At 40.7% G+C, this 27,144-nt stretch overlaps 1 protein-coding gene across 4 annotated transcripts in view; it reads left to right on the forward strand.

The window, feature by feature from the left end:
- vps9d1 (VPS9 domain containing 1) overlaps positions 1–18,861 on the forward strand; it is a 28,419-nt gene extending 9,558 nt beyond the window's left edge. For 2 of the 4 annotated variants that reach the window (XM_076075732.1, XM_076075749.1), the window contains exons 6-17: positions 211–273; positions 683–735; positions 1,896–1,983; positions 2,310–2,395; positions 4,043–4,191; positions 4,628–4,990; positions 5,142–5,271; positions 7,535–7,740; positions 8,636–8,720; positions 12,248–12,352; positions 15,575–15,690; positions 16,942–18,861. In XM_076075732.1, coding sequence (XP_075931847.1) covers positions 211–273; positions 683–735; positions 1,896–1,983; positions 2,310–2,395; positions 4,043–4,191; positions 4,628–4,990; positions 5,142–5,271; positions 7,535–7,740; positions 8,636–8,720; positions 12,248–12,352; positions 15,575–15,686 — 1,440 coding nt within the window. In that variant the 3' untranslated portion in view covers positions 15,687–15,690; positions 16,942–18,861. Of the gene's footprint in view, positions 1–210; positions 274–682; positions 736–1,895; positions 1,984–2,309; positions 2,396–4,042; positions 4,192–4,627; positions 4,991–5,141; positions 5,272–7,534; positions 7,741–8,635; positions 8,721–10,546; positions 10,671–12,247; positions 12,353–15,574; positions 15,720–16,941 lie in introns of those variants that run through there. The other 2 variants (XM_076075740.1, XR_012947401.1) reach the window with 2 other exon arrangements.
- Positions 18,862–27,144: the final 8,283 nt, after the last annotated feature.

The following is a 27,144-nucleotide window of genomic DNA, read 5'->3' on the forward strand; positions in this document are numbered from 1 at the left end:
ATCATTTACTAACCAATGGGAATTGGGATGGGCCCTGATATAATGGCAAATCATGACTTACTGTTTCCCCTGGTAATGTTTAGAAATGGACCATAAGCTTATTTCTTAGCTAAACAATTCATATAATTATTAACTTTACATACATATTTTTCCTTGGGCATATGTAATTGCATGTATGGAAAGTAAATTCCTCTCCCTTATCCAATGCAGACGCTGTCTCTCCAGCGGCAGATGATGGAGAACCTCATCATAGCCAAAGCCAGGCAGGATGCTGTATCCTTCTGTTTTCACTAAGTCTCTCTTTGTTGCTCGGCAGGTGAAGGCTGGCTTTACTAATCTCTACGTTTATCTTAAAGACAATTTGTGATTGTGCTTTATTCATTTCACTTGATTTGTCCTAATTGATGACATTTTCCCAGCTCTCCAATCCCTTTAAGTCAGGGGATGGCTTGGTGGAGGGACGGGTATATAGCAAATATTAAACAGGTGTTTGCATTAAAAATTGTAAATGATAATATTTGGCTGTTGAATATTAATATTTACAGAATGGAATCTTATTCTAACTTTTAAAAGTTAGAATGATGGGATGCGTCTGGTTTAAACTCAGACATGATCACTAATAGCTGATCTGTGTGAGGACTACGATACTTGGCGGTTTCCTTAATGTTTGTCGTGACATTAGCTCCAGCGGAAGATGGAGGAGAGAAGACTGAGACTCCAAGAGGAGGCCAACAGGTACGCCATGATTCTCAGACACACTGAATTAGGTTCTTCTGTTTTTAGCTTCTGCTTTCATTCTTTAAGCTCCTAAAATAGATGTATTTACAGAAGGAGCTGACTTTGATGTGTGCTTAATTGACTCTTATAATTCTACAAATATTGTAAACTATATATTCAGTCTATCACAGAATTATCAGTTTTTCTTAAAACCCCGTCTCAAGTTGGTTCCGTCCAGCGTCTCCTAAACTTTGAAATGAAATTGATGTGCTTAGTGCTCCTTAAAGAGCCTGTGGTATTATCTGTTTGTGATGTTATCTGAGGGCAAAGCACTCTTGTAAAGAGTTTAGTCAGTTTTGGAAATCATTTAGAGTAATGGCTGCCAAACTGTTTAGCTTGTTGGCCACAAGCATAAGAAGTCGAGGGCCAAACGATAACGGAGGTGTAGTTTTCATCTGCAAGAAAATCTGTGTTTCTTGACCAGGAAACATGTGCCATAGAAAATACATGTTCTATCAAAACAGGCAGAAAGATTTTAAGAAATATCGAATTGCGATTATTTTGACTGATATTGCAATCATATTTGCAATATTAGAGGGAATTGCATCTTGTGAAAAACTTACTTGCATGGGTTCCTGTTCATGGCCTAAGCACCATCTTAAAAGATTATGATGTCAATGTATGATGAAGAGAAATGTGTAAGTCTAATATTAAGATGTGCAGTAACAAACGGAACAGACAGAAATGATAAGTTGGAGATCATTTCACCAAATATGTCATCTTCTAGTTTGTGCAATGTACACGCATTGCAATTAATTAGAAAATTAGTTGAAGCCATATTCTAGTTTATTTTATTTTCAAAATATGATGAGCATTTCAACAACGCCTCAATTAAGTTGGATAGGAAGTGAGATATGATGGTACTTTATATGGCTTTCAATTTTATCATCAACACGTTTGTGTTCAATAAATCGGCAGGAATTTCTCTCTTATTTATGTGTTTAGTTCAGTGGTTCAGGCACTACACATGCAATATATACTGTATAACTTATAGATGACCAATACAACCATCAGTGACTCATTAATATTCATACACTCATGAGGGTGATCGTCCGAGGTCGGCGAGTACAGTTTAGACAATGAACTGCATGTTAATCCTTTTCTGTTTGTCGCTACAGGAGATTTGCAGCATCTGGGGCGATGACCGCAGAGGAGCAAGAGCGGCGTATTCTCTACACCAATGTACTGGAATATGAGCAAGACCATGTGAGTTAATCACCATGCTTGTGTCAAGACTAATGGAAGATGTTATTACAAGTTACCAGAGCGCAAAGGGATGCCTTTTGAGTTGCACTTAACTTGGTCTGACGAGAAAACCTGGAGTATTCAATATGTGATTACATGAAAAGCTACAAGGCAAACAGCTGATGTGCGTCTTGTAAATCGTTTTCTTGCATAAACCAAGACAATTGGCATGATCCATTTTATCTTGATCACTTAAATTAAAATGAATCAATTTATCAGCATTTATGAAATTATAGATATAGTAGCCAACTATACAGCCAACATCCTTTATACTTTTTTCTCTTTAGGATTGGCCCAAACTGTGGAAAGCCAACATGAGAAAGCATCCTGACGATGACGCATTGGTCTCAGGTCTAGTCTCCTACCTGCTCAGGTAACGAACTGAAACATGATAGTTTAGGATATAGTTTAACCCTCTGAACCACAAACAGTTTCAGGGTGTTATTTTGTTTCCTCCTGTCTGTGGCCTTGTTTTTCACTAGAATATATAAGTCCTGTTCCTCTATGGAAGGAGCATAATCATGACTAGAAGTAGAGATAACTCAAAACATGTCTTTTTGTTAAAAATGATCATTTATTTACTTTTCAACAATTGGAAAATAATGTAATCTATATATCCAGCATATTTCCATATCCAACAAGTGTTACCACCTGTGAAACAAGTGTGGGCGACTGTGGCTCAGTGGTAGAGCAGGGTCATCCTTCAATCAGAAGATCAGCGGTTTGATCCCAGACTAGTCCATGCCGATGTGTCCTTGAGCAAGACACTTAAACCCCAAATTGCTCCCGTAGCTGTGCCTACGGTGTGTGAATGTTGTATGAATGTTAGATAGTCCTGATGCATGGTCCTTGACCCTGTCATCTGTGTATGAATGGATGAATGATGACACGTAGTGTGAAAGACTAGAAAAGAGATATACAAGTACAGTCCATTTACCAATATTGGGGGAAAGAAAACTCCACATGCTTTACATATTGTAATATGAATATTTTCCAACCTCTCTGGTCCTCTCCTCTTTGATTTCAGTCAAAGTTTACTGAGTGGTTGTCACGTGACTGTTGCTCTCAGACAATCCCATCATGGCTTCCCAGTTGGGCTGACGAGTGCAGAATTCCCCCCCCCCCCCCCCCCCCCCCCCACAAAATGTAGTTCCTGAATATGATTTATTTTGGGCAAAATATTAAATGAAACCTGTACAATGAAGCGATTTTCATATGATAATCTTCAGTTTGCTTTTCCAGACGGAGGAGTTTGTCACTCATGATATGTTCTTGGTCCATAATAGCAGAAAACACCAAAATTACACCATTGATCACAGCCAAAAGCTGAACATTTTTTTATTTTTAAGCTTTTGGCTGTGATCAATGGTGTAATTTTGGTGTTTTCTGCTATTGTTTTTAAAGAAAACATGCTTTTCAAACCTGCTGGTGGGTTTTGCTGTTCAGAGGGTTATGGTGCTATAGATTACAGGATGTGTGGTTGTATTGTTGACCTTTCCCATCAATGGAGGTTCAAGTGTTTTTGTCCCCCAACGTCCTTGTTTATACAAACATTGCAGAACATCTTTCTCAACGTGGCAACTTTGTCCCTGAAAACTAATCTGTAATGTAACACGTTAACGTGATTGTAACCCCTGGTCCCAGACCAGATTTCAGCCTTTAGCTGGTGTTCAACTGGCTTGATCCTGCATTTCACTCAGTTACTCTCCATTTTACTATCAATCAGGAACAATACACATACAGTCATCTTACTTACACATTTTATTACGCAATCACTTCAACAGATTTTTTTTGATGTGTTCAAAAGGTCGACTCGGTCTTGCTTGGCTGTCGATACATGTTGGTTCAGAAGTGTTTTTGTTTCCCTTTTGTTATCGTCAGTGATTGCTGCAGTTAGTGTGATGCAAGATTGTTACTATACACACTTAAATCAAATGATTATATGACGTGTGTTGTTTGTTCCGGCCACACTATAATCGGCCACGTTGAGGATGGACTAACATTTGTCTTGTGTCCTCAGCCGGTCTGACCACCCAGTGGTGAAACTGCTGAAGAAACACCAGTACCGGGTCTACAACAAGCTCTACCCCATCGTCAGTAAAGGCCCCCCCCACAGTCCTGCCCTGCCCCTGAGGCATTCTTGCAGCACCCACAACCTGCTTCATCCAGGTAGGAGCCAGAGCCAGGAGTGTTGGTGAGCTGGGTTGATCCAGGAAAGACCCGGTTAATGTTTATCTCGTGGATTTTTTCAGCTTCTGTCTGGTTTTGTTTTGTGGCCGCTAGTTTGGTCCTCAAATAAGGGAATTCAAAATGTGTCGGTAAAAGCCTGAAATGTAGATTCAGGGTCCTAGGCGTCCTGGAAAACAGTTGACAACTTCCCAGTCATTGAAAACAAATGGAAAACGAGAGAAAAGGCCAAATTTTCTGAAAAATATTTTCTCCTATTTTCCTTTTAGCTGAGAATAAACTACTAGTCTATATATCAGAGCTCCCCAAACCAGACCACATGGCCATTTTAAAAGAACCAAGTTATGTTCAAGTTATGTACTCACTAAGGGGTGCTACATTAGCAATAATACATTTGCTTATGTCATTGACCACACAGAGACCCAGAAGAGGCCAACCAGGGGCAGCAGCGTCGGTGGCCACAGCTTCAGCACGGGCTTGTCGCCCTCCCCCTCACGCTCTCACGACCTCCACGCCGACTATGGCGACGAGGAAGGCGAGGAGCCTCACGAGCAGGCGACTGTGGATCGGGAGAACTCGTTCGAGGATCTGGAGCAGTTCCTGACCCAGTTGGACTGGGCCCCGCTCCACGGCAGCACGGACGACCCCGGCTTGGATTCAGAGCTGACCTTCGACCCCGATATGCAATCAGAGCAGGAAGAGGGCAACGCGCAGGAGCTGGAGATGAGGGCGCTGACGGAACACCTGAAGGTCGTTGTCAAAGACATTCACATCGCAATTGGTGAGCGCGATGATTAAGGATGGATTGGTTGTGCGAAGAAAGTTTCTTACTGTGCTGAGCAGCAATTTCCTGTTGAAAATCTTGAAGGCTGAATTTTACATTAACAGTCAATGTAAAATAGTTTGTTGATAAATGTTTCTTTATGTTTCAGATCAGCTTCTGTCACTGTGTTTGCTATCCTTTGAGTGTCTAAACACAGCCAGCTCTAAAGACCTGTGCCTCGCCAGCATAGAGGAAGCCTTCTTCACGCCGCTGTGGAGCGCCCTGGTGGCTCTTTTCAGGTACTGCAGCCTACATCCACCAAACATGTCTTTGTACTTTAAAGTGTTGTCTTAAACATGGAATGTTTCTTACTGCTTTTGCAAATCGTCAACATCATTATCTTCAGTTAGATGAAGACCTCGATTGGAGTATAGAAATGGATAGCAACGCGTCACACTCTGAAAACCATGCCCGCCACATTGTGCTACCAAGGGCTGAAACGTTAACAAAATGCCTGTAGCTAGCTTAAACATCTGAGTTCAGCATATCAAAGGATGGCTGTTGCCTCCTATGTCTACCAGAGGTGCGGCTGGTAACTAAAATGATGATGGGACAAGTTAGCAAGCTATTAGCGAGCTAATGTTAGCAATGGCTTAGCAAGCTACTGTAGTTAGCTAATGCACTTCTAAACACAATACGGCATAGCTTTCTGATTTATCCACATTCCACTACAAGCACACTGTCTTAATCTTAATTTGTAGCACTTACAAAAGCACTGTTGATTAGCGCTTAAACATAATGGGAATTGCTATGCCAAAAGCTCCATGTCTGCAACATATTTCTGACCAACAAGATTTTTTTTCTATTGAGATGTTTACTGATGTGTTTACACTTGGTTACCGGTTTATGAGGTACACCTAGTTAAAAATCATCTGGTCTAATACTGCAATCCTGCAATAAACGTGTCTTGACAAGTGTTATTATTTTGTCCACTCCATTAATATCAATGTGGGCAGGCTAAAAAACAAACGCCTCTTTGTAGAACGCAATACAGTTCAATGCCAGTTTGTAGATGCAACCACGTTTTTGGGAAGATGCAAAATCAGAAAATCTATCTACATCAAAAGGCAGACTTTCAAATTTGTTAGTCTTCTTTAAAAATACGCCCTTACACGGCAAATAGTTAATGACATGGCAGCAGGGCAACAGCCAATCAGCCCCACTCAGTATCAACTCTGTGCCATCTGCTTTATTTAAATAGTGTATATAACAAGAATCAGAAATAAGCTCACGCTTGTAGATGGGAAATTAATCTTAAAATATATGGTATGCTTAGTATTGAAATTAATTGAAAAATTAAGCTTTATTATCATATTGCATCTAAAGAAAATATGAAGGTTTGGCATGACTTGTTTCCTATATGTACAGTGTGGGTCATGACCAGCGTGTGGCAGTGCTACTCCAACTATGTCAGCCTCTTCCCAGCTTCTGTTGCTGGTTTGATTCTCATTACACTCAAAAAGACTTTAAAATAATCAGTTGTGTTGCAAAGTTAAGAGTACGACCATTACTGACTTCTACTAAATGTACATGTACCGCTTCTCACATTTTCACGGGACATATTTCAATACCATCCACATGTGTGTCATGCTATTTTCTGTACTTGCTACACTCGATGTGGACATGATTTGTCACTGCAGGAAAAGCACATGTGCAACTGATAATAGTTGCTCGTTTCCAGCATTTATTGTAATGCAATGGAGCAATTCATAATGATATTAGCAGACCTGCCAACCTGTACGCATCTTGCGTTGCAGGCATGCATTTTGACAATAAAGTACGCTGGTATAAGTTGTTAAAGGTACCCAAAAAGCCAGTTGCTTTTTTTTTTTTTTTTTTTTGAATATAAATATAGCAGTGCTTATTGAGAGACATAGGATAATATTTTCTTCATCTAATGAAACAATGACCAAGGGCGTACAAAAGCTTTTAAAACGTCAGTCGTGCCACACTGTGTGGATCTAGAGTTTGCTGCAGGAAGCCTCCCAAAACAGTAATGCATTGTGGGGACAGCAGGGATTCACGTATCTGATGGTACTGCCAAAAGAATAATACATTTCTTCCAGGGTTGGCAGAATACTTATTTTGACTCCTCTGTCAAAATCTGTGCTGTGCAAAAGGTCAGCACAGAGTGGGAGGTTCACACTATCCCCCACTCCCAGTTCCACCCCCCCTCCTTGTGGAGCCACAAGGATGAGAGCCCTGACAGGCTTCCCACCCATGAACACAGCCAGTTGGAATACCAAAGTCACTCGAAATTAGGCCCCTGCACCACCACCTGTTTTTTTTAAATGTCCTGTGATCAAATTGCTTTTGATGTTTTTTCATCTTGGCAAAATAATAAAATGTGGAATGCTTGAAATTTTTCAAATTAAGTACTTTGTAACGACAATTTCATCGCAAACACCGTTCTTCCAGAATGCCTGGTAGTGTTCCTCACTCCCAAACATCCGCCGCTAAAATGTCTTCCCTGTCTGATAACCTTGTGTCTGTCTTCCTCAGGAGGGTCCACAGGGAAAGGGAGCAGGCCTTTGAGGCGAGTATGAAGCTGTATCAGGATGCTTCGCCAGCGGACCTTGGGGTCCCCTTGAAACTGTTCCCCGGAGACCCCGGTGCACTGCAGGGTTCCTACCCCTACGAGTCTGCTGTTCAGGAGCTCAAGCTTCTCATCAAAGACTGCTGTCCGCAGAGGAAGCTGGAATGTATTGGTGAGTCAGATTGTGTTGTTGTTTTACTTCATCAAACCAAAGCTGACTTTCAGGACCGATAGCTGCTCTTACAGAGTATCAATTCAACCCGAAGGAGGCAACCCATGACTTCAGTTTTGGTGCTGACTGTCATCTTATCCAGTCTGTCATTCTCAAGGTATCTGCAAAGTGATGAAGCTTTGAATTTAGTTCCCTCAACAAAAAATAAGGTCTTAGAAGGTAATAAAATGTCTTACATTTGTGTCACAAGTAAGTTAGTTATAAAGGGGTTTTGAATTTGACTGCACGCTGTCAGATGTTCTACATCTATGAACTAAAGTGGGATTGTTTGCTCAGTGGATTGTGGTCACACCTCTTTTTTGGAGTTTCAGTCTGCACCTGTTGCTACTGCTAGCCACAGTTGCTAGGAAGATCATTGGGCTCATGCAAGAACAGACTGGTTCTTGGACGAGTGATTCAGGAGAAGTTGCCACATTCACCAACTTTCTCTTATGAGCACATTTTACGAGTAGTCCAGACTTGTCGTAGGAGTCTTCTGACATTAGTCTCAGTTATCCAAGCCTACGTTTTTCACCAATGGATTGTATGTATTATTACTTTAAAGCAATTTTGAGTTTGGAAAAACCTATATTAATTACACTTTAAAATGATGTTGACATTATCCTGTTTGACTTGTAGGTTGATTTAATTCTAAATATGTTCATTTAAATTGTCTATTGACTCTATTGTTTAACACTACAATATCAATATGAACATCTTTAATGATGGGACCCCCTCCTGTTGCAGTCATCGATCGCCTTGCAGCGAGAGGTTTTTCCTATTGAACCATTTCTGAATATTGTAGATATTGTCTGAGGTTTTATATTTCTTGCTTTCTGCTAATGTTTTGTTACAGTTCGGACATTGCGGCTGATCTGTGCCTGCGCTGAGGATTACAGGTGCCTTCATGAGGTGGACTCTACCCCAAAAACAGCCGCCATGTGAGTAAATCATCAGCTAAATGCCAACTCTTTTTGGGGTTTCGGTGTTTGGCGTCACTGCAGCAAATATAAAATCACTCACTGGGGGATTTTAGTGGGAAATGGAAAAAACAGTAAAATAAGACTCATGACATTAAAAGTGATACAATGCAATACAACAGTTGGAGAACTTTGTACAGAACAATGAAGGACTGTCGGGTTGTGCTATCCTTTTTAGTTGAATTCCTCCAAGTGCGCCTCATTAAACTTCAAAATAAGAGCCCTTTCTCTGTTGACTCCATGCTTATAGGGAGTTAAAGACCGTCCAGTGGAAGTACCCAAACATCACTTAAGGACTCTCTGCCTTGTTAGCTGCCCTGTCAGATCTCATCAGTGCCCAGTTAAGCCCGGCACAGCGGGGGTTGTGCGAGGTCTATTGCCCCCCCATAGAGTGTCTCTTCCAGGCCAGGCCTAAAAGTGGGTCGTCCTGTCTGGGTTTGGAACAGACCCAGGGCCCAACGAGGGGCTTGGGGAGAAGAAGTTTTGTGGAATTCATGATGATGCAGACACACAAAGGCTTACTGGGTTGTAGCACCCATTGTGGAGAACATGTAGGGCGTTGTGGACTACATTTTTTTAAATTAGTTTGTGCAGACAAAGTTTCACGAAAAACAGTTTCCTCTGCATCCACACTTAATCGCATTTCAATGGGAAAATTCTTGTTGTGGCTTGACATTATCCCGTGAACCACACCCATGAGAGAAGCAGTGCTGCCCTTACAGTTAACCTCATCAATGCTTAGTTTATTTCTCACCTGTGAGTTAGTGGACTGAAAATACTTTTGCATCAATGTTGTACAAGCAGAGACTTCTTTTGAACTTACTGTAAACAAACAGAGCTAGTGTTTGTTCCAAGGTGGCTGTGGATCGTAGTTCTAGAATATAAGCTTTTTCTGGGTTGTTTGGAGAGCCAGTCTTAAGTGAAGGTTGGCAGTGCTCGACAGGAAAGCTTTGTTTATACTCGCCTCCGCAGACAGCGTGTGAGTTCTGAGCATGCACAGGCGTTCAAACTCTCTGCGCTGTGCGCTGCATTACTCTCCGAAAAGCCAGAGGGCACACAAACAAAGTGAACTGTGAAGAATCAAAAAGACAACGGGTACAACATTGTAACCCAGAGACATGACCATAGACTGTAGGTGTAACTGGCAAAACGCCATAAACCACCTCCACAATGACGAGGAGGGTTTGTAATTATCTGTAAACTCGTATCTCATATTCATGGACTACTGTATTGCCGTTGTACAAGCCCTGTAAAGAAAAAACATACATTCTAAAGAAAATGAGGTTGAATATCCTGTAAACAATTTGATTTGACTGCAAAATATGTAGATTTTTAAGACTCGTTTCTAAAGCATCTAAAAACAAAAATAAATGTGAATTCTACTGCAAAGCATGTACAAACCACACGACATGTTTTCGTGTCACATTTTCATTATTAAGCTATTAGGCAGGAACCATGTTTTCACACAACCAAAAGATGATGGCTGGTTGTCGGCCTGGCAACCACTTTTAAAAGTTAGTGTTTTAAAAGGGTTGAAAACTGTTGAAATTGAAGCTAGTGGATTATGTCACCAACATAACCAAAGGGTTTTTATGTGTATATGTGCACATCAGTAATGCCTGTAAAAGTCCTCTGTGGGTTTCACTGCACTCTATACAAACACCCAGTATCAGGGAACAAATCCTGTTCCTCCTCCAGAGTGTTATCTGATATCTTGTCTTTTTTCATACACTCTCGTCCCTTTTTTTCCCTCTTTTGTTGGATCCACTAATGCTCTTTTCGAGAAGGTCTGAGGCCATGTCTCCTGCTCCGTATCTGTCTTCTTGTATTGGAACACGCGTGAAATGATCGGAGACGGCAGAGCAGACGAGTTAACCGGGCACTGCTCTTCTCAAAGCTTGGAAAAGCAAAGTAAAGCAAACAGTTGTGAGCTTGAAGGATTTGTGTATGTGTACTCTCTGTACATGGTAAAATATACAACATGTAGTGCCACGAAATGAAAACTGAATCATGCTGTTTGTTTTGTTACCCGGAGACATGAGTCAAGCACGGCCAAACCACGCAAGGGACGCGAATAGACGATCTATTTGTTCTTGTTTTCATTGTGGACACCAGGAATGCATCATGTCTGACATCTCTGTATCTTCAATCATCTCTGGAAAGGCTGCTTTTGATTCGTATCGTTTTAATCCTGATCAGGCTGCATGATTTTCACCAAAAGAACAGCTGTTTTTCAATGACAAACTCTGGCACTACTAGCTCATCATTTCTGAATGTCATAATCTTGCCAGTGGCCACTTCCAGCTCTGATTCAATAAAACCTTTTTAAGGGGGTAAATTTAGACCGTGTACTTTCCTGCCTCCGATGTGCCAGTGAAGGTTTTCTGTCCTGATTGCGGCTCAGTCCAGGCCAATATGTGACTGCTTTTTTTAGCCCATCTAAATACATGTTGCCTTTCTGCGTGTCACTTTGACTCTCAGAACGTGTATTTTGATCAAGGCCCGACTCCATCAAATTTGCTGCGGTGTTCCCAGGCCCGTCAGATTCCAGCAGGGATTAGTGAATCTTGTATTTTCAATGCATAGCTCTCCCCTTTCACTGTAGTTTCTCATTTACAGTGTCACACACAGATGCACTTTATTGAACTCGCTGCCCTCCTTTATTCATTTGCCGGCGTTTCCATTTTCGTCAGGTCATTGTCCCTGACCAACCGGGAGCTCATTTGTTCTCTTGTGTGCTTTTGTCCATTTCCCTTTCTTTTCTCTCTGCCATTGTGCTGCTAAACTGGTAACCACTTTCCCTGCTGTATTCTGTTAATTAAGAACACCCCCCCCCCCCCCTTTGCATTTCTGCTGCTTTTTGACATCCTCCACTACATTGGATGTACGTTGCAAAACCATAATGGAGCCCAATCTTCTCACTGAGATCTGTATTTATACTTTACACTTGGAATGCAGTGACACCAGTTTTAAGTGCGAGAGGATCGATGTCTTGTGTTTACAGCGGTGAACTCACGAGGTTATAATACAGGGTTGCGATTTTTTGTGCGTGTGTGTGTGTGAGGTCCAACGCTCCACGGTTACACAAGCCTGTCCACACCTTCCAGAACCCTGCAGGAGGAGAGTATCCTGTTGCACGCAGCCGGGGTCAGTCGAGGCCTTCTCACGCAAGCGAGCAGTTAGCCCCTGCGTGTGAGTCCTGATAAACAAACGGTCACTGTCTGCACACAGAGAGAATGCTATCGGGCTGTCATCATCTCCAAGGCAGCAATTTGTCCTCCCAACAGATCTCGGGGAGAGGGAAAAGAGAGCTTTATCGTTTCCATCCCTGAACACGCATCCCATTAAGAGCTACGTTGTATTTAGTTTCCATGCATTCCCCTGGGGAGCCCACGCCATCATACTCTGTAAATGTCACTCTCTTATTTACTTCGGTTTTTCCTGTTTGACTCGATCTCACCGCCCGCTTCCTCCTTTTCGTCTGCCAGCGGCGCGGATGACCTGTTGCCCATCCTGTCCTTCGTGGCTCTGCGGTGCCAGTGTCCTCAGCTGGTGTCCGAATGCGCCGCTCTGGAGGAGTTCATTCACGAAGGGTGAGTCATCATGATGAGAAAAAGATGGTTGACTGACAAGCGCCTTTTATTTAATTTTATTTTGCACAAAAGTTTGTCCAAGTAGATTTATCATAATTCTGAAGGAATGTTTACCCGCACAATACCCTTTGCTCATGTCGAAGAAGAAGTTGACAGATGTCCTTGTACTTGGTGAACATGCCTAAATTTAGCCTGAGAGAAATCTGTCAGCTTGCACAACACTCATCACTAGGGGTGACCCCGAAGCAGTGATGATTTGGCCTAAGGAACCTGATAAGACGTCAATATCACAGTCGTAGTGGTGGAAAAATGTGGTTATGAAACAAAGGATCATTCAAATCTGGAAAGTAAAACAATGAAATTTGGTACAGTCCTAGAAATTTGTATGTGGGTTAATTTAATTCATTTTTATGAGTACTGGGCTTCAAGTTAAAAAAACAGTAACAGTGATTTGCTCAATGATTCAAGTCCTTGAATGGTGACAGCATTTCACTCTCTCTCTCCCTCTCACTCACTCACTCACTGTCCCGTCACTTCCCTGTTGTCCCTTTCTGTCTGTGGATATGGGAGTTCTATTAACAACAATGAAAAACAAGCAGGCAGTCTATCTAGTAATGAACCCACAGAGAATTATCCCTTTGCTGTTTGTCTTACACAGTATTTTATAGTCATTTACCTCTTTGTTTTGGTTTTCCAGCCCTCGTACTTCCCTATCGTCCACCCATTCCCAGCAGGTAGCTGTTTTCAGTAAAAATATTCTGATAAATTCAATGTCCACGATTTCGTCACTTGATAATACGTCAATATTGTGTTTACAGCTTTAATTTAGGTCACAAACAATAAAATACTTACAATATTTATCTTTGCAGGCGGGGGAATCCTTTAATGCAGCACTTATACTATTAGAAACAAACTTTAATGGTAATAATGATGATAAAATCATCAGTGGAATTAGATCAAAATAAGGCTTTAGAATTAAGAACTCCCCCAGTACATTTACATTACAGTTTGCTCCCAAGAGAGCGCCTGACAAGTTTATTCTTCAATTCAGGAATATCTCTCTCAGTGCACATCTTTGACCCATTTTTGATAAATTGTGTCGTTAAATGTTTAAAAAATCATGTGATACTGTTGTCATATTTTTTCCAATGTAGATATCTGGATCCTCCTCAAAAATACAGTATTGGTCGGGCTCTAGTATTCATATTCCTAGTTATGCCATCAGACATCACAGGTGGATTGCTATAGACAGATAACCCTCTTACTCTTTTCTGAGGTACACGTCTTAATGTAGTGTTATGTAGGCATAAACCTATGTAGGCATGAATACGTGCTATCAAATACCAAGATAAGCTGTCAAGTTGGACAGTTGGGGAGGCCCGGTGGTCTTCGGTTGAGGGACTACATCATGCCGAGTGTCATTGCGTGTGAGCTCAGACCACACCCAAAGAGGTCTACTCAGGCCCATAAAAACAGTAGGTTGTAAAAGCCATCTGGTTAGATTGGCAGTGGCCAGGGAATGTCAGGATATTTAAGATTTGGTTTTTCTCCTCTATAAAAATACAAATTAAGTCCCACTTGATGTTTATGTTGTCCAATTGAAGGGAGGTGGAGGAACCAAAACCGGCCACAAGGCTATGAGAGGGTGGAGATACTCGTGCTCTCCAAAGGCTGTGAATGAGATCGCCAAGAGTCTTTGAAATGATTTGGTTGAGTCAGCAGTCTGTCAATGTGTTTGAGATTTTATCTCCAAGCACGATAATGATGTCATGACTAGAGTTCAAGAGTACATTAATTAAGCAAAACGTTACTTTATTTGACATGATACTGTAAAGAAATGGAGCCTGGTGAGGTCTAATTTGATATGCGTTTCATTTTACTTTGATATTCTTTTTTATCCTCATCATTTGAGAACAATGTCAAATGAATAGCTCTTCAAATAGAAGCACCTTTAGCTTCCCCAGTTTCTCAAAGTCCTTTCTGCCGTGCTTGGTCAACAACACTTTAGCCAGGATTGAGTTCACTGTAGATGCAGTTCACTTATTGTCGAGCCCCTCAGTACAGCATCAAACCAATGTTTATGTTGACGCCTTATGTTTACTTGTTTAAGTCACATTTAGTCTTCTTATTATTTATAGCGTTGGATAATTAGTTACTTTTAGCATTGTTTTTCAACAGGAAACCAAACTTCTAGTCTATTCATTTTAGTTCCATTTGTTTTGGTCTTTGAGGCTTGAGACCATCTTCAATGTTGTTTTTCTTTCTTTCAAGAACTACTTGTTGGCATTATTACAGTTATCTGTGCTTGATTCACTTACCTCTCACTAAAACAGTGTTCACGTTAGACACTTCACTCAACTACAAACTGAAGACAATCTTCCTGATGTTGTTGCTAAAACTGGGTGGAAATATATTGTATATTTATAATACATTTAGTCTTACCTTTTAGTTTTTATGTCATGTTTTCTTTGTTGGGGGAAGAAAGGTTTCCAACAAATATGTTTTTTGGTCATGTTTTGTTTTTATGAAAGATTGTGTCATCTACAATGCTTGGTGGTTGCATTTTTAGGAATCTAATGGCATTTTTATAAATTAAAATTTGGTATAATATTTGAGTATTATTCCAATACCACAGACGATATGTTTTCTTCGCAGTCGAGGTACAAGTGTCTCCTTATCTCCTTTCCTTCCTCAATCCCTCGCTGTCTCTGTCCTCTCACTCCTCGTGTCTATCCATGCAGGGAGTCGCTCTAGTTAGTCAAAGGTCAGCCAGAGTTGACTTGCTCTCCAGCCCCTTCTCTTCTGAACAAACCTCCATAACCACTCGTTCTTCACACACATCAACACCCTCCATCCATCTCTCCCCTCTTTCCTCACACTGCCCAACCTTTGAATACACGCGTACCGGCTCTAAAAGTGGAGAAACCGGCGGATCTCTTTTAATGTGTTCAACGATGAGCAGAGATGCTCGGTCCTTTACTCGCTATTGAAAAGTGTTGATCAGAAATATGAATAAATCGTGTGTCTTTTCTGTGCTTGGATGTTTGTGTGCACTCGTTTTGTTTAGTTCTGTTAACATGAAATAGTTTGTGTCCCCTATTTCACTTCTTACCGCTTCCTTTGACCTCAAAATGTTTAAATAAATGGAACACTCACAACCATGTTTCTAACTTTAACTTACAGATGCCTTGTTATCGGCTAATCGTCTCTTCTCTTTTTCAGCTATTTGATAGGAGAGGAGGGCTACTGTTTGACCTCCCTGGAGAGTGCCTTGGCCTATATCGAGTCCCTGCACTCAGGAGGAGCTCATCATGCTGCAGACAACCCCTTTTGAAAAGGTGAAGGAAAGCCCAGACCTGACGCTCTGGTAAACATTTTGTTGACCTTTGTGTCAAGTTAAATCAAAGCGGATGAAAATGGTAAATAGACTGTATTTGTATAGTTCTTTTCCAGTCTTCCAACCAATCAAAGCGCTTTAACACTACACGTCATCATTCACCCATTCACACACATTCATACACTGATGACAGGAGCTAACATGTAAGGTGCCACCTGCCCTTCAGGACTAACTAACATTCATACTACATTCACACACCGATGGCACAGCTATGGGAGCAACTTGGGGTTGAGTGCCTTGCCCAAGGACACATCGACATGAACTAGCGGAGCCGGGGATCGAACTGCCGAGCCTCTGATTGAAGGATGACTGAGCCACAGTCTGGGCTTCTAATGAAAACTATAATCAAAATGATAGTATTAGGATGGAAAGAGAAGTTAAATGTAATGTTTTGAACCCAGTGGTGAAAACTTGCATTTAAGATATTATGAAAATATTGGTGATTATCAGAAAGAAGTGCACACCGCTCGTTTACTAGAAGGTACAAGCGTCTTTTGCTGAGACGAAACATGGGGCTAAACGGCACACTTGTAAACAGAAGCCCCTATTGTTTTCCGTACATCCTCTAAACCGGTGCCAGGTAGGCGTGCGCCATCGCTCATGGATGCGCTGCCCTGCGACACTTGACACCACTGTCGTGTTTTCAGTCTTAAAAAAAACTAAAACTGCGCCAATACGGCAACATTTTTGAAGCCAACAAAGGAGGTGGTCTGAAAAACACATGTCAGTTGTCCTGCTGATTTGTGGTACCACTTAACTCAAACCAGCTTATATGTGCATTACCGCCACCAAGTGGACTGGAGTCGCTGCACTCTCGTCACTCGGGAGCGGCTGCTGTGTCAAGTGAGAAGCCTAGTGGAAAAATTCACTTTATTTAGCCTTAACCATCTATCTGAATGGCCAAATAACACGAGTGAAAATGAACTCATTGTGGAATTTGACCATTTAAATATTTATAAATGGTAAAATAGAATGGGGACATAAAAAATAAAGTTGTGTTTTATAAAATACTTATAACATTTAACATAACAGAATGCTCTGTTTTGGTCTTGGGTGTGAATTTTCAACTTCCATTTGTCAGGTTGCCAGAAAGGCAGCATGCAAATTTAGTCTGCTGGATGTGTAATTTGATCACATAATTATTTCGATATACTGCCAGTGCAGGAATAATATATTCCATTTTGTGTTGTAGGCTGCTGCAGTCCTATGAGATCCTCCCGACTTCCTGCTGCGCTGTCGAGAGACCACAGCTGAACCTGCAAGTTGTGAAGACTCATGTTAACTTGTACACACAAAGACACACTGCACATTTCACAAAAGGACTTCTTTTGGCTCGCTTTGCAACCGAGGACTAAACCCTTGCCTATGAGTTGTTTCTATACAAATCAGGAACTGAGCTTTGCCCGGACCTCTGAGGATGTGTTTGTAAACTGTAGAGCATTGCTGAATTAACTGGCCCTGGATTGTTAAAGGGACTCTATGAGGTTGAGAATGGTGTCCTTTTAGGGAACCTTTGGAAGTGAAGCTGTTGACCTGCAATATGGTTTACTAATGAGGGAATATATTTGTAAACCATATTGCAGGTCTTGCGCTTTTTCCCCCGAATCAAGCCAACCACGCATGCTTCGACTGATATTTGTCGTGCTCAGAGTACGGTAATAGTATTTCATCTTATTATACGCCATGTACCCTGTGGCCTTTTTTCTTTTTCACAAAAATAACATTCAAACTTATAATTTAGACAGTGGTTGCATTTCTTTCTTTATGCGTGTGTGTTTTTAAGACTGGTGGCAAAATCCATCCATTGACTATGAACACAAAATATGAATTTATGCACTTTGGGTGTTGAAGCCCTCAGGGGTGAGGCTACACTGGAGGATGACTTTCAGTTTACACAGATCTATTTGCAGAGATGCCATCTTACAAAAAGTGAGACACTGGAGGAGCACAGGAATGGTTTCAGCGGGGTGACAAGTCTAGGTTGTTTTGTGTTTGTATGGAACACCATGTTGGTTAACATTTAAGTGAGGCATACAGGAACATGGTTAGGTAGTACTTTATGTAAGTAGTAACACAGTTGCACTTAGTTAGTTGGTCCATTTTTTTTTAAGTGTGTGTATGTGTGTGACAATTTGCAAGCCAGGCCACAGGGAAACGATCTTTTAATGCCAGGATTCAAAATCAACAAACTGTCAGAGGAAAGCTGAAAGGTCACTTCATTTTCAGCTTATTTTATACTTTTCACTCGTATCCCAATGCTTCCATTTACATCTACAGTTTACCCAAATTCACAACCATAGAATGGGAGCAAAATGGCAACCTATATATTTTGAAATGGAATATCCACCTGTAGATCTTGGGGCGCCTAGAAAATATCAGTTCTTTACTAAGATTTGACATTTTTGAAATGCTTTTCTTCGGAGTCATTTGAGCCGTTTAAATGCATGTGGACACCAAATTGGATGTTTACTTGAAAGGATCTGGTGTTGCGTTTTTTTATTTTTATTTTTCAGCCCGTTACCTGCAGATCAAGTTTACTTGAGTGACCAATTATGAATTCATTATGGTGTCCTCCAGTAGATGATGGCCAGTGATTTAAATTGGTGTGCGTGGTGTGTAATAAATAGGCGGCTAAAATATGCAAAAATACTGTTTGCTGTGTTTGAACGACCTGAAGCAGACTTTCATCCGGTGTAAAAGACTGAAAAACTACATTTTTATATGTTGTCATTTTATTAAGTTTGGTTTGTTTGTTTGCTTGTTTGAATTTAATATTTAATATTTTATTTTTATTTAGCATGGGTCCAAAAGATGTGAAAAGATGTCCTAAAACTGTTATAGATTTACTACCTACTTTTTGTGACATTAACACCAAAAACTGACTTATGTCTATGTAATAAATATGAATGTAATTATATTGAAAATTGTATTTTGCAAAGTGGATTTGTAAATGATTTATTGTATATTTTGCTTTTGAAAACTCCATATGAATGTTGTTATTTCATTATTAAACTGTTTTAATGTGAAAGGTTGGGAATGTAGGAATGAGAACGATGAATGTGTGTTTGAGAAATGGGTAAATAAAGAGAACAAAAATATTTAAGTCAATAAATATGCGTCTTGTAGTCTGACTCGACATCTGACTTTATGGAATCAAAATAGGGTCAAAACTATTATAGCTGTGTATTATCACCATATCTGAATGTGTGAAAAATATATAGTATAAATATATTGAAATGTGTGAAGAATATCTGAACAAACTGATGTAGTTGTTGATCTGTAGCTGTGTTTGACAATTTGTGAACAAATGAAAAAGATTTGCACAAACAATTTCCAATGTGTGAGTGCACAAAGCTTTTCAGCTACAGCACAGGTGTTTGGTTATTAATTTAGCTAACATTACATTATGAATATTCTTAAGATGTATTCATATTGAAATATCCATATCACTTTGTCTGCAAGTTAGCAGCTAACTTAAGAAATGGGTGTTGAATTTTTTTGCATGTTTGTTTAATCAAACAATTAAAAACACTAATGTGCGTACATAGCTGGAAACTGCAAAAGTCAAATGACATGATTTTTATATTTGAATAATTGTAATTGTCTGTAATGTGTTTTTGTGTGTCTGTCCATAAAACGCTGGAGGAGCAGCTGGAGAAGCACAGGGACGCTCGCCAGAAGCAGCTCAGCCGCCTCTGAGGTGAGATCGACGCTGGACAAATTCAGAGTAAGGAAACACCAGTGAAGTCAAATATTGTCTTTGGTTATTCTTTCAGATTTGTTTTTTGTGTTCAAAAGATATTTATCAGACGACATTGTCTTTTGTATTGAAAGTATAGTATAGATGATGTAATACTATGACTTTTAATGACATACTATACTGTGACTTTTTATCACTATTTCAACAAACTATACAATTACTTTTTTCGACTATTATATTATATATATATATATATATATATATATACCTATTCATAATTCTTTCAACATTATATTATGGTTATCGAGATACTATACTGGGACTTTTTCTTTTAATTAGGCCTTGCGAAGGAAATGGTGTCTGGTTTTCCAAGCTTGATTGATGTTAACAAATTTAGGTATAAGCTAATCAGTTTGTGCATATTTACAGTTTTGTCCTGCATAGTGTAGTATGGAGTCTATTATTTCATTTTTAATCGGTTGAATACCTTATATTGAATATGTGTTGTACGTCTGCCTTGTCTTTGATTTGTTAATCCTGGCTGAAGTTATATTAAATAACCGTGCGTTTTTATTTTGAAATAAAGGCAATATGAGTAGAGTTGACGCCATGATCAGCAGTCACATGGATGGCTGAGTCGTGATCATGTGATTGCAGCCATTAATTTCTTAGGACGATGAACATGAATCAACATTTCTGTAAACGTGCCAGTGTTAGCCAGCTGGCTAATTTTCAACTGGAGTCTGTATGTTTTGAAACCCATGAGGACAACAAGACAAAAGAAGCATTCTTAAGACAGTACAATAATACAGCAACAATACACACTATTAGGTACCTCTGTTAGAAACGGAAAGCTACAAAACACAGCCAAGTAATACTGATTAATAACCATTTCTGACACATGCAGACATGCAGAGTAGCGACGAAAAGAGTCGACCAAAAACTGTCCAAGTAAAAGTACTGTTACTTTGCAAAAACAAGTATTCAAGTAGAACTAAAGTCATCAAAATAACTACTTCAGTAAGAGCACAAAAGCATTTACTGAAAAAATGTACTTGCCTAGTGACTAGCTTAAGACTTTCCCCCTCAAGTCTGTTCTTTGCTGTGGATACGACTGGAACGATTTCCACCACAGACGGTCTTCCTCAGGTCAAGTCCCGGAGGTAAACACCTGTATTCGTTTGTGAGGAAGTGACGAGTCATCTACTGATTAGGTAACCTGCCACACATACACCGAACAACATCCACAGTCTGTCTCATACGTGTGATCACAAAATATTACTTTGACATTATACTCTATTTAGTTCCAATAAGTAGAAATATTCTTAAATGAGATTATTTGCTTGTTGTCTCGTATCTTATATGATGAATTGGCAAATAAAATCAGCAAATCCTGAGCATGTCCATAATAAAGTCAATAGAGTGTAAACAGTGTCCTTAAAGTTGAATCATTAAAGTAGAGATGTCCAAAGTCCCTGTTCCAATCAGAGACGGACACATCCATCTCTCAATCACATGAAGAAAGTAACATTGGAGAAGTGGACAGATGTCTCCCATCAGATGACTCATTCAGGCTAATTAGGAGAAGATTGCCTATTAAGCGCTCACTTCTTCACTTTGACCTGAGGACGAACATCTGTGGTTAAAACATGAAATCAGTCAAGTCCACGTCAAGCTACACAAAGCAGGAGTATTAAATGTGCACTGTTTGAATCTTTACATTAGGACAGAAAGCAGTAGTAGAAGTAGTTTTTAATGATGTCATAGGCCTACAGTGTTACTTGTCAGCATAAACACAACAGACACACGTGTCAGCACACTTCTCTGGTGTACTGACTTCAGACCAGCGTTCACATCTGGAGCCTGCTAAGCTAGCTGCTGTTGTCATGCTACTTTTAACAGAGAGTCATGTGGAGGTGTGGTAGGATAACAGAGCGCCAGCAGACCTGGGAACAGCTGACCACCTGCCTCTTAAAGGACCATGAAAGCATAAAATAGGAGTAACAAGATGGATGCATCAAAACACAGAGTAAGTAGTAATGGTGGTTCTCTAAATTGTACTCAAATAAGAGTCAAAAGTATGCGGCATTAAAGCTACTCTGTCAAGTACAGTTTACTCAAAAGAGTTACAGTATGTACTCGTTACTACACACTTCTGGCAAATGAGTAGAGAGAAAATATGACAACCATAATGTAGGTGTGTTGGGAACCCTTCCCAGCATGCACTGGGGCAACACGGACATAACTAAAGCTGCATTTCAGATTCATACTGCAGCTGACCTCACAAAGTACGTACTGTCACGTGCAGTATGTCGTCAATTGGCACTTATTACCACCTCATAACATGGCACCTTTGACCCTCATGCTCATCTATCTGCTGTGCAAAGGATTGTGGGTCAGAATTGCCAGAAAAAGCATGCCAATGATGTAGTAGGACATCCTGGTATTTTTGCCATGCTGCATTTGACATACTATGTATTGGGACGTACCAAATCTTTTTCTGGTGTACTAAATAGTATTGTAGTATGGGTATTGAAACACACAGTAAGTACTATGTGTGTTCCAATATTGTTGGAATCAATGTAGAACGTTTCATTTTCTATCAAGTGAACAGCAGAGACAAACAAAATGATTCTTTTCTAAACAGAAAAAAGAAAGAAAAGAACACCTCTTGACACCCAAATCTAACTGGAACTGATGTGACATGTTTTTCTATTTTCTTTAGTTTTTTTCCGGCTGCCAGTTGTGAGGGTGTCTGTGTGGCGATGATTCCTGGATGATGCAGGAGGCTGCGATGGGCACATGGCTGAATAGCAGCAGACGCCTGTGAACTTGAAGGAAAAAGCAACGTGCCACTCTGAATCAGTCACAACACCACCAGAGGCCACAGTCTCTTGCTCCTTCTCTTCATGAATGTTCTTTTTCTGTCTCACTGAGTGTTCCTTTTTGTCTCCTTCCACTTCACTTGCCTTGTCGCAGCCCATACCAACTGAACTGCAGTTTCAGAGTTCCTTGGGTCCGTTTCCAGGTCGGCAGGGTCACCGCCACTTGCTTACAGGGACAGTTCAACCCAAAATCAAAAGGGCATATTTTTTCCACTTGTCGTGCTATTTATCAATCTAGATTGTTTTGGAGATATTGGCTTTAGAGATGTTCGAACCTTCGTGTTATTGACTCTCGTTTAGAACGAAAATAACGGGATATATGGCAAAGCGGCAAAAAAATAATCGGCACTCTCTTTCCAGAAATCACAAACCTCGTTGCAAGCAGGTTCATGTAGGAACTGCTCCCAACAAGGTTACAAAATTAAAGTAGGCTTCCAAATGTAAAAGTACTCACTATGCAGAATAGTATTTAGTATATTAATGGATTATAATCATTGAAGCATTACTGTGTTCATCACTTTAATGTTGCAGCTGGTTTGGTGAAGCTAATTTGAACTACTTTATATCCTGATGGGTAGTTTAATTATTAATAGTATATTATAATGTGTGACTTCGACATGTACTGTGAACATGAATAAAGTGCCAGAGTGCATAGCAAAGCAAAAAATAGCTTATTTATAGTTACAAATCCCAGTTTAACTCGTGTTAACACACAACCTAAATCTTTCCATAAGTGGAAACTAAGCTTTTTTCTTTCTTTTTCTGTCCTGATAAAAATGTGAGTCATGGTGAAATGCACAAGTGCTCCAGACATGGCAGCTGTGGTAAAATGTTCTCTCAGCATGTTGTCACATTTTGGCCCCTAAACTATGGAGCCAAATCCAGGCCAATAGTTTTGATCATTTGAAAAAAAAAATTTGAACCTGAAAGCAATGTATTCAAAATAAAAATAAGTGAATGAAAAGTTATTTTGGGTTGAATATCATTTTGATTCAGTTCGGGAATTGTTTTGAATAAAATATGTATTTTCATTTTTCACTTTCATATATATTTTGATATTTGAGGTCTTATATTTTTCACTTTCAGATTTTATATTTTCAGATTCAAATCTTTTTTTCACTTTCAGATTGAGTCCTCCTAATCGAGGCTCAGCCCGTGGACGGTGTGAGGCCGGTAACGGCCCTCGTCGCGCCGGGGTCCTGTCTTCTAGGAGTCGGGTTGTTTGGGAATGCAGCCCAAAGTGGGTGTTAAACTCCATCTAAGGCTAAATACCGGCACGAGACCGATAGTCAACAAGTACCTTAAGGGTAAGTTGAAAAGAACTTTGAGGAGAGAGTTCAAGAGGGAGGAACCCTAACCCTTTCTTTTCAAATGATCAAAACTAGTGGCCTGGATTTGGCTCCATGCTAAACCACTTTACAAGACCACATTTTGAACCAATTAGTGCATTAAATGAGTGTCTCCGTGTGACATGCTGGCATACATCTGTGTCTACGTTGTGTTTTACTGTGCTGTCAGTGATTGCGGGACACACCCCTTGTGGAGATAGCGTGCCTTGAGAGTTCCAACTCCTTGCTTCCCTGACCTCAAAGCTGGCCGCTGAGACGACACAAACCTCTGGAGTGTGTAAGCCTGTATCAGTCATCTCCAAAGCAACAAGCGTGCAGGCAGCTGTTATTAGATAGATACCATATTCATGGGCTGATCACCTTTCTGTCCCCTTTTTTTCAACAAAACTATGACTAGACTCTCCAGGTCAGGGAAAGATGATATCTCACTAGGGACAACTACACACACACACACACACACACACACACACACACACACACACACACACACAACCTCCCGCCCTCACAGTTGCCCTGCCTCTCTAGATAAACCGTCTGTCAGTCAGCCCGTCTGGCTGCGTCTTGTGGTGTGGTGCGTCGTTTTTTTCCAGAAACTGAAATCTGCACCGCAGCTTCGGTGAGGTCTCGTTGCACTCTCACGAAAAGGCAGAGCGCCGCCTTGCCAAGGTCACAGCTTGTTTTTCCATCTGGCTTAACATTTTTAATTCCTTTGGTCTCAGCCAGTTACAGTTTGTTAATCAAAAGCAGAGGAGCAATTTGACACCCTCCTCCCGACTATTGAACTGCTCCTCCTCCCTGGTTGCCACCATCTCCGTGTTCTAACAATAATTTGTGGTATCAACAGCATAAACGGCTGGGCTGAACCATCTTAGAGCTAACATTTGCTAATTAGCACCAAACACAAAGTAGCTACAGCTGAGGTTTCAGTTTAGTACAAGTATTTGGTCATAAGCCGAGGTACTGTAGAATTTAAGATTTTGATCTGATGATTGTACTTGATAAAAAGTCAGAGGATCACCAAAGGGATTAGATTTCATCCTGAGGGGAACATGAATATTTACAATAAAGTTAATGACAATCCGGCCATCGAAACAGTTAAGACATGTCACTAAAAGGGTGGAGGTAGTCGAGGGGAATGTTGGTACAAACCTTTGTGGCAACCCATCATGTAGATGCTAAGGTATATTTATAGACTATAAGAAGTGGACGTAGTCATTGTGATGTCACCCATTGGTTTGTGGATTGCTGTTTTGAAGTCTCGAGTTTGACCTTTTGGCCGTCAGCAACTTGGCTTTCTGCAACCAGTGAATGCAAGTTACCATATCAGGGCAAGTGACATAAAGATGCTGTATACGGCTCTGGTAGTGACCTGTCGAGCATCCCCTGCTTTATGGTCTATTTGACTCTAAATGGACCATAACTTACTAGATGAACATCATGCTGCATTGAAGAAGACTTGAAACTAGAGATTGAGACCATAAACTCATGTTTACAATGTTTACTGAGGTAATAAATCAAGAGAGAAGTAGTCATTTTCTCATAGACTTCTATACAACCAGAGGAGTCGCCCCCTGATGGACATTAGAAAGAATGCAAGTTTAAGACACTTCTGCTTTGGCTTCACTCTTCAGAACCGGAAGTTGCCGCTGTATGTCACTGGATAGGTGAACGTTTTGACCTGCTGGTGGTGCTACAGGAGAACACAACAGCCATAGTGATTCATCCTCTGGGCACCATTGATATCTGTACTAAAGCAAACACTGGTAGAGAGATTTCACAAAAATCCCAAAGTGGCAACCTCATGGTGGCACTAGGAGAGGAGGATCACCAATGGTCAGAGATTCAGTCTGGATCAAAGTGGTGGTCCGACAGACCGACCAACATTGCCGACTCTAGATCCATGCTGCTAGCGTGGCTACGAAGAAAAATCCAGATTCCACAATATTCTTTTGACTAATACTGCTTTTTTTCTTTACCGTTCTCCTGTTCCCACATCAAAGCCAACGTTTCACCCAATTTTATTTCATTTCATTCAATCCATTCACCCACATTTCCTTTCCGACCGAACCTTCAGTCTATTGACTCTTGTTTAGAAAGAACGTGGCCCCTCGTTCCGTCTTAAACAAAAGCCAGTTTTCTTTTCCTATTAGAATGAGATGAGTCATCGTCTGAGGGCAAACATGGCCGTTTGTTTGGGTGTGTTTGACCGTTTCAGGGAAGGGAGAATGGGAGTTAAAATGAGGGGGTGATGGAGAGGAAGGGAAAGTGGGGCCCGATGGGTTCTCCCCTGCAGTTTCATTATACTTTGGGCTAATTGAGCTGTCAGCCGACAAGTTCAAAACAAAAACTGTGACTGACAACCCCCCCGCACTACTACTACTGTCGCTTCCCCTCCTCTGACTTCTTGTCTGATCCCAGTCACCCTCCTCTATAGGGGCCAGATATTCAGTACAGGCATTTTTACTATGACAAACAATGCCCCCACTGATACTGCAGTCCGCTGTGGACTCCAAACTTCTGTTTGGTTTATCTAAGGCACATGCTGGCGCAAATAGCGGGTGGCAGATAAAGGGGCCTATAGGGGGTCAGGCTGGTGCTTGTGAATGGGACAGAGAGTCACGCTAGGGGGATGTACGGTACATGTATCACAGCCGCCCAACCCCAGAGATCAACCTAACTTGCTCTGTGTTATTGTCCCCATAGAGACAATCAACCTTGTTTTTAACGTTGCAAAAAACACATTTCCAGCCACATACCACAATGGACACACAGGAGCAATATTGTGGCACATATCTTGTTTTATTGTCTTTAAAGGCATATTTAACCCTAAATCTTGACCTTATTAAAGCTTTACAAAGAGGCTTAAATGTTTTTCATCATGCCATGCCAATGACTCACTAGTCTGGTCTCCATCCGTGAGGGGTCAGTATGCTTCAAACGAACGTCTAACAGTATGCAGCATTGGGATTTGAGGGCTGCATTTGACAATTTCCCTCTTTTACATTCATGCAACTACTTTGAAAGATGTTGAATGAACTTGTTATTTTCAAGCATACCTAGGCATTTAAGGAGTCAGTATGCTTCAACAGAGGGCTGAAATTGAAATAGTCTAAAAACGTCCGAGATGCGGTGCAGAGGTGACAATGTTTATGCAGGATTTGAACTTTTGTCCAGATGTTAAATGTACCCTGTGGAGTTATCTCGTTTTCACAGTTACACTTACATTCAGTGCTTCCTGTAGGTTCAAAACGTTGAATACCATTTCCTTTGTAAGTAAAAGACCAAAAACAAAGTACATATATGTTTGCTAGCTATCAATCGTCTTCTTCCTGGATTTTTACTGATGTTTTAGGGAACTTACCGCCACCGGCTGTTAATCAGTGACAGTAATAGACTGTATAAAATATGGACTTAGTGACGTCACTCATAGGTTTCTGAAGAGCTGTGGATGTCTCCAGCCG

Source organism: Anarhichas minor, unplaced genomic scaffold (genome assembly GCF_050575085.1).
Source record: "Anarhichas minor isolate MPS153535 unplaced genomic scaffold, ASM5057508v1 ptg000005l, whole genome shotgun sequence".
NCBI lineage: Eukaryota > Metazoa > Chordata > Actinopteri > Perciformes > Anarhichadidae > Anarhichas > Anarhichas minor.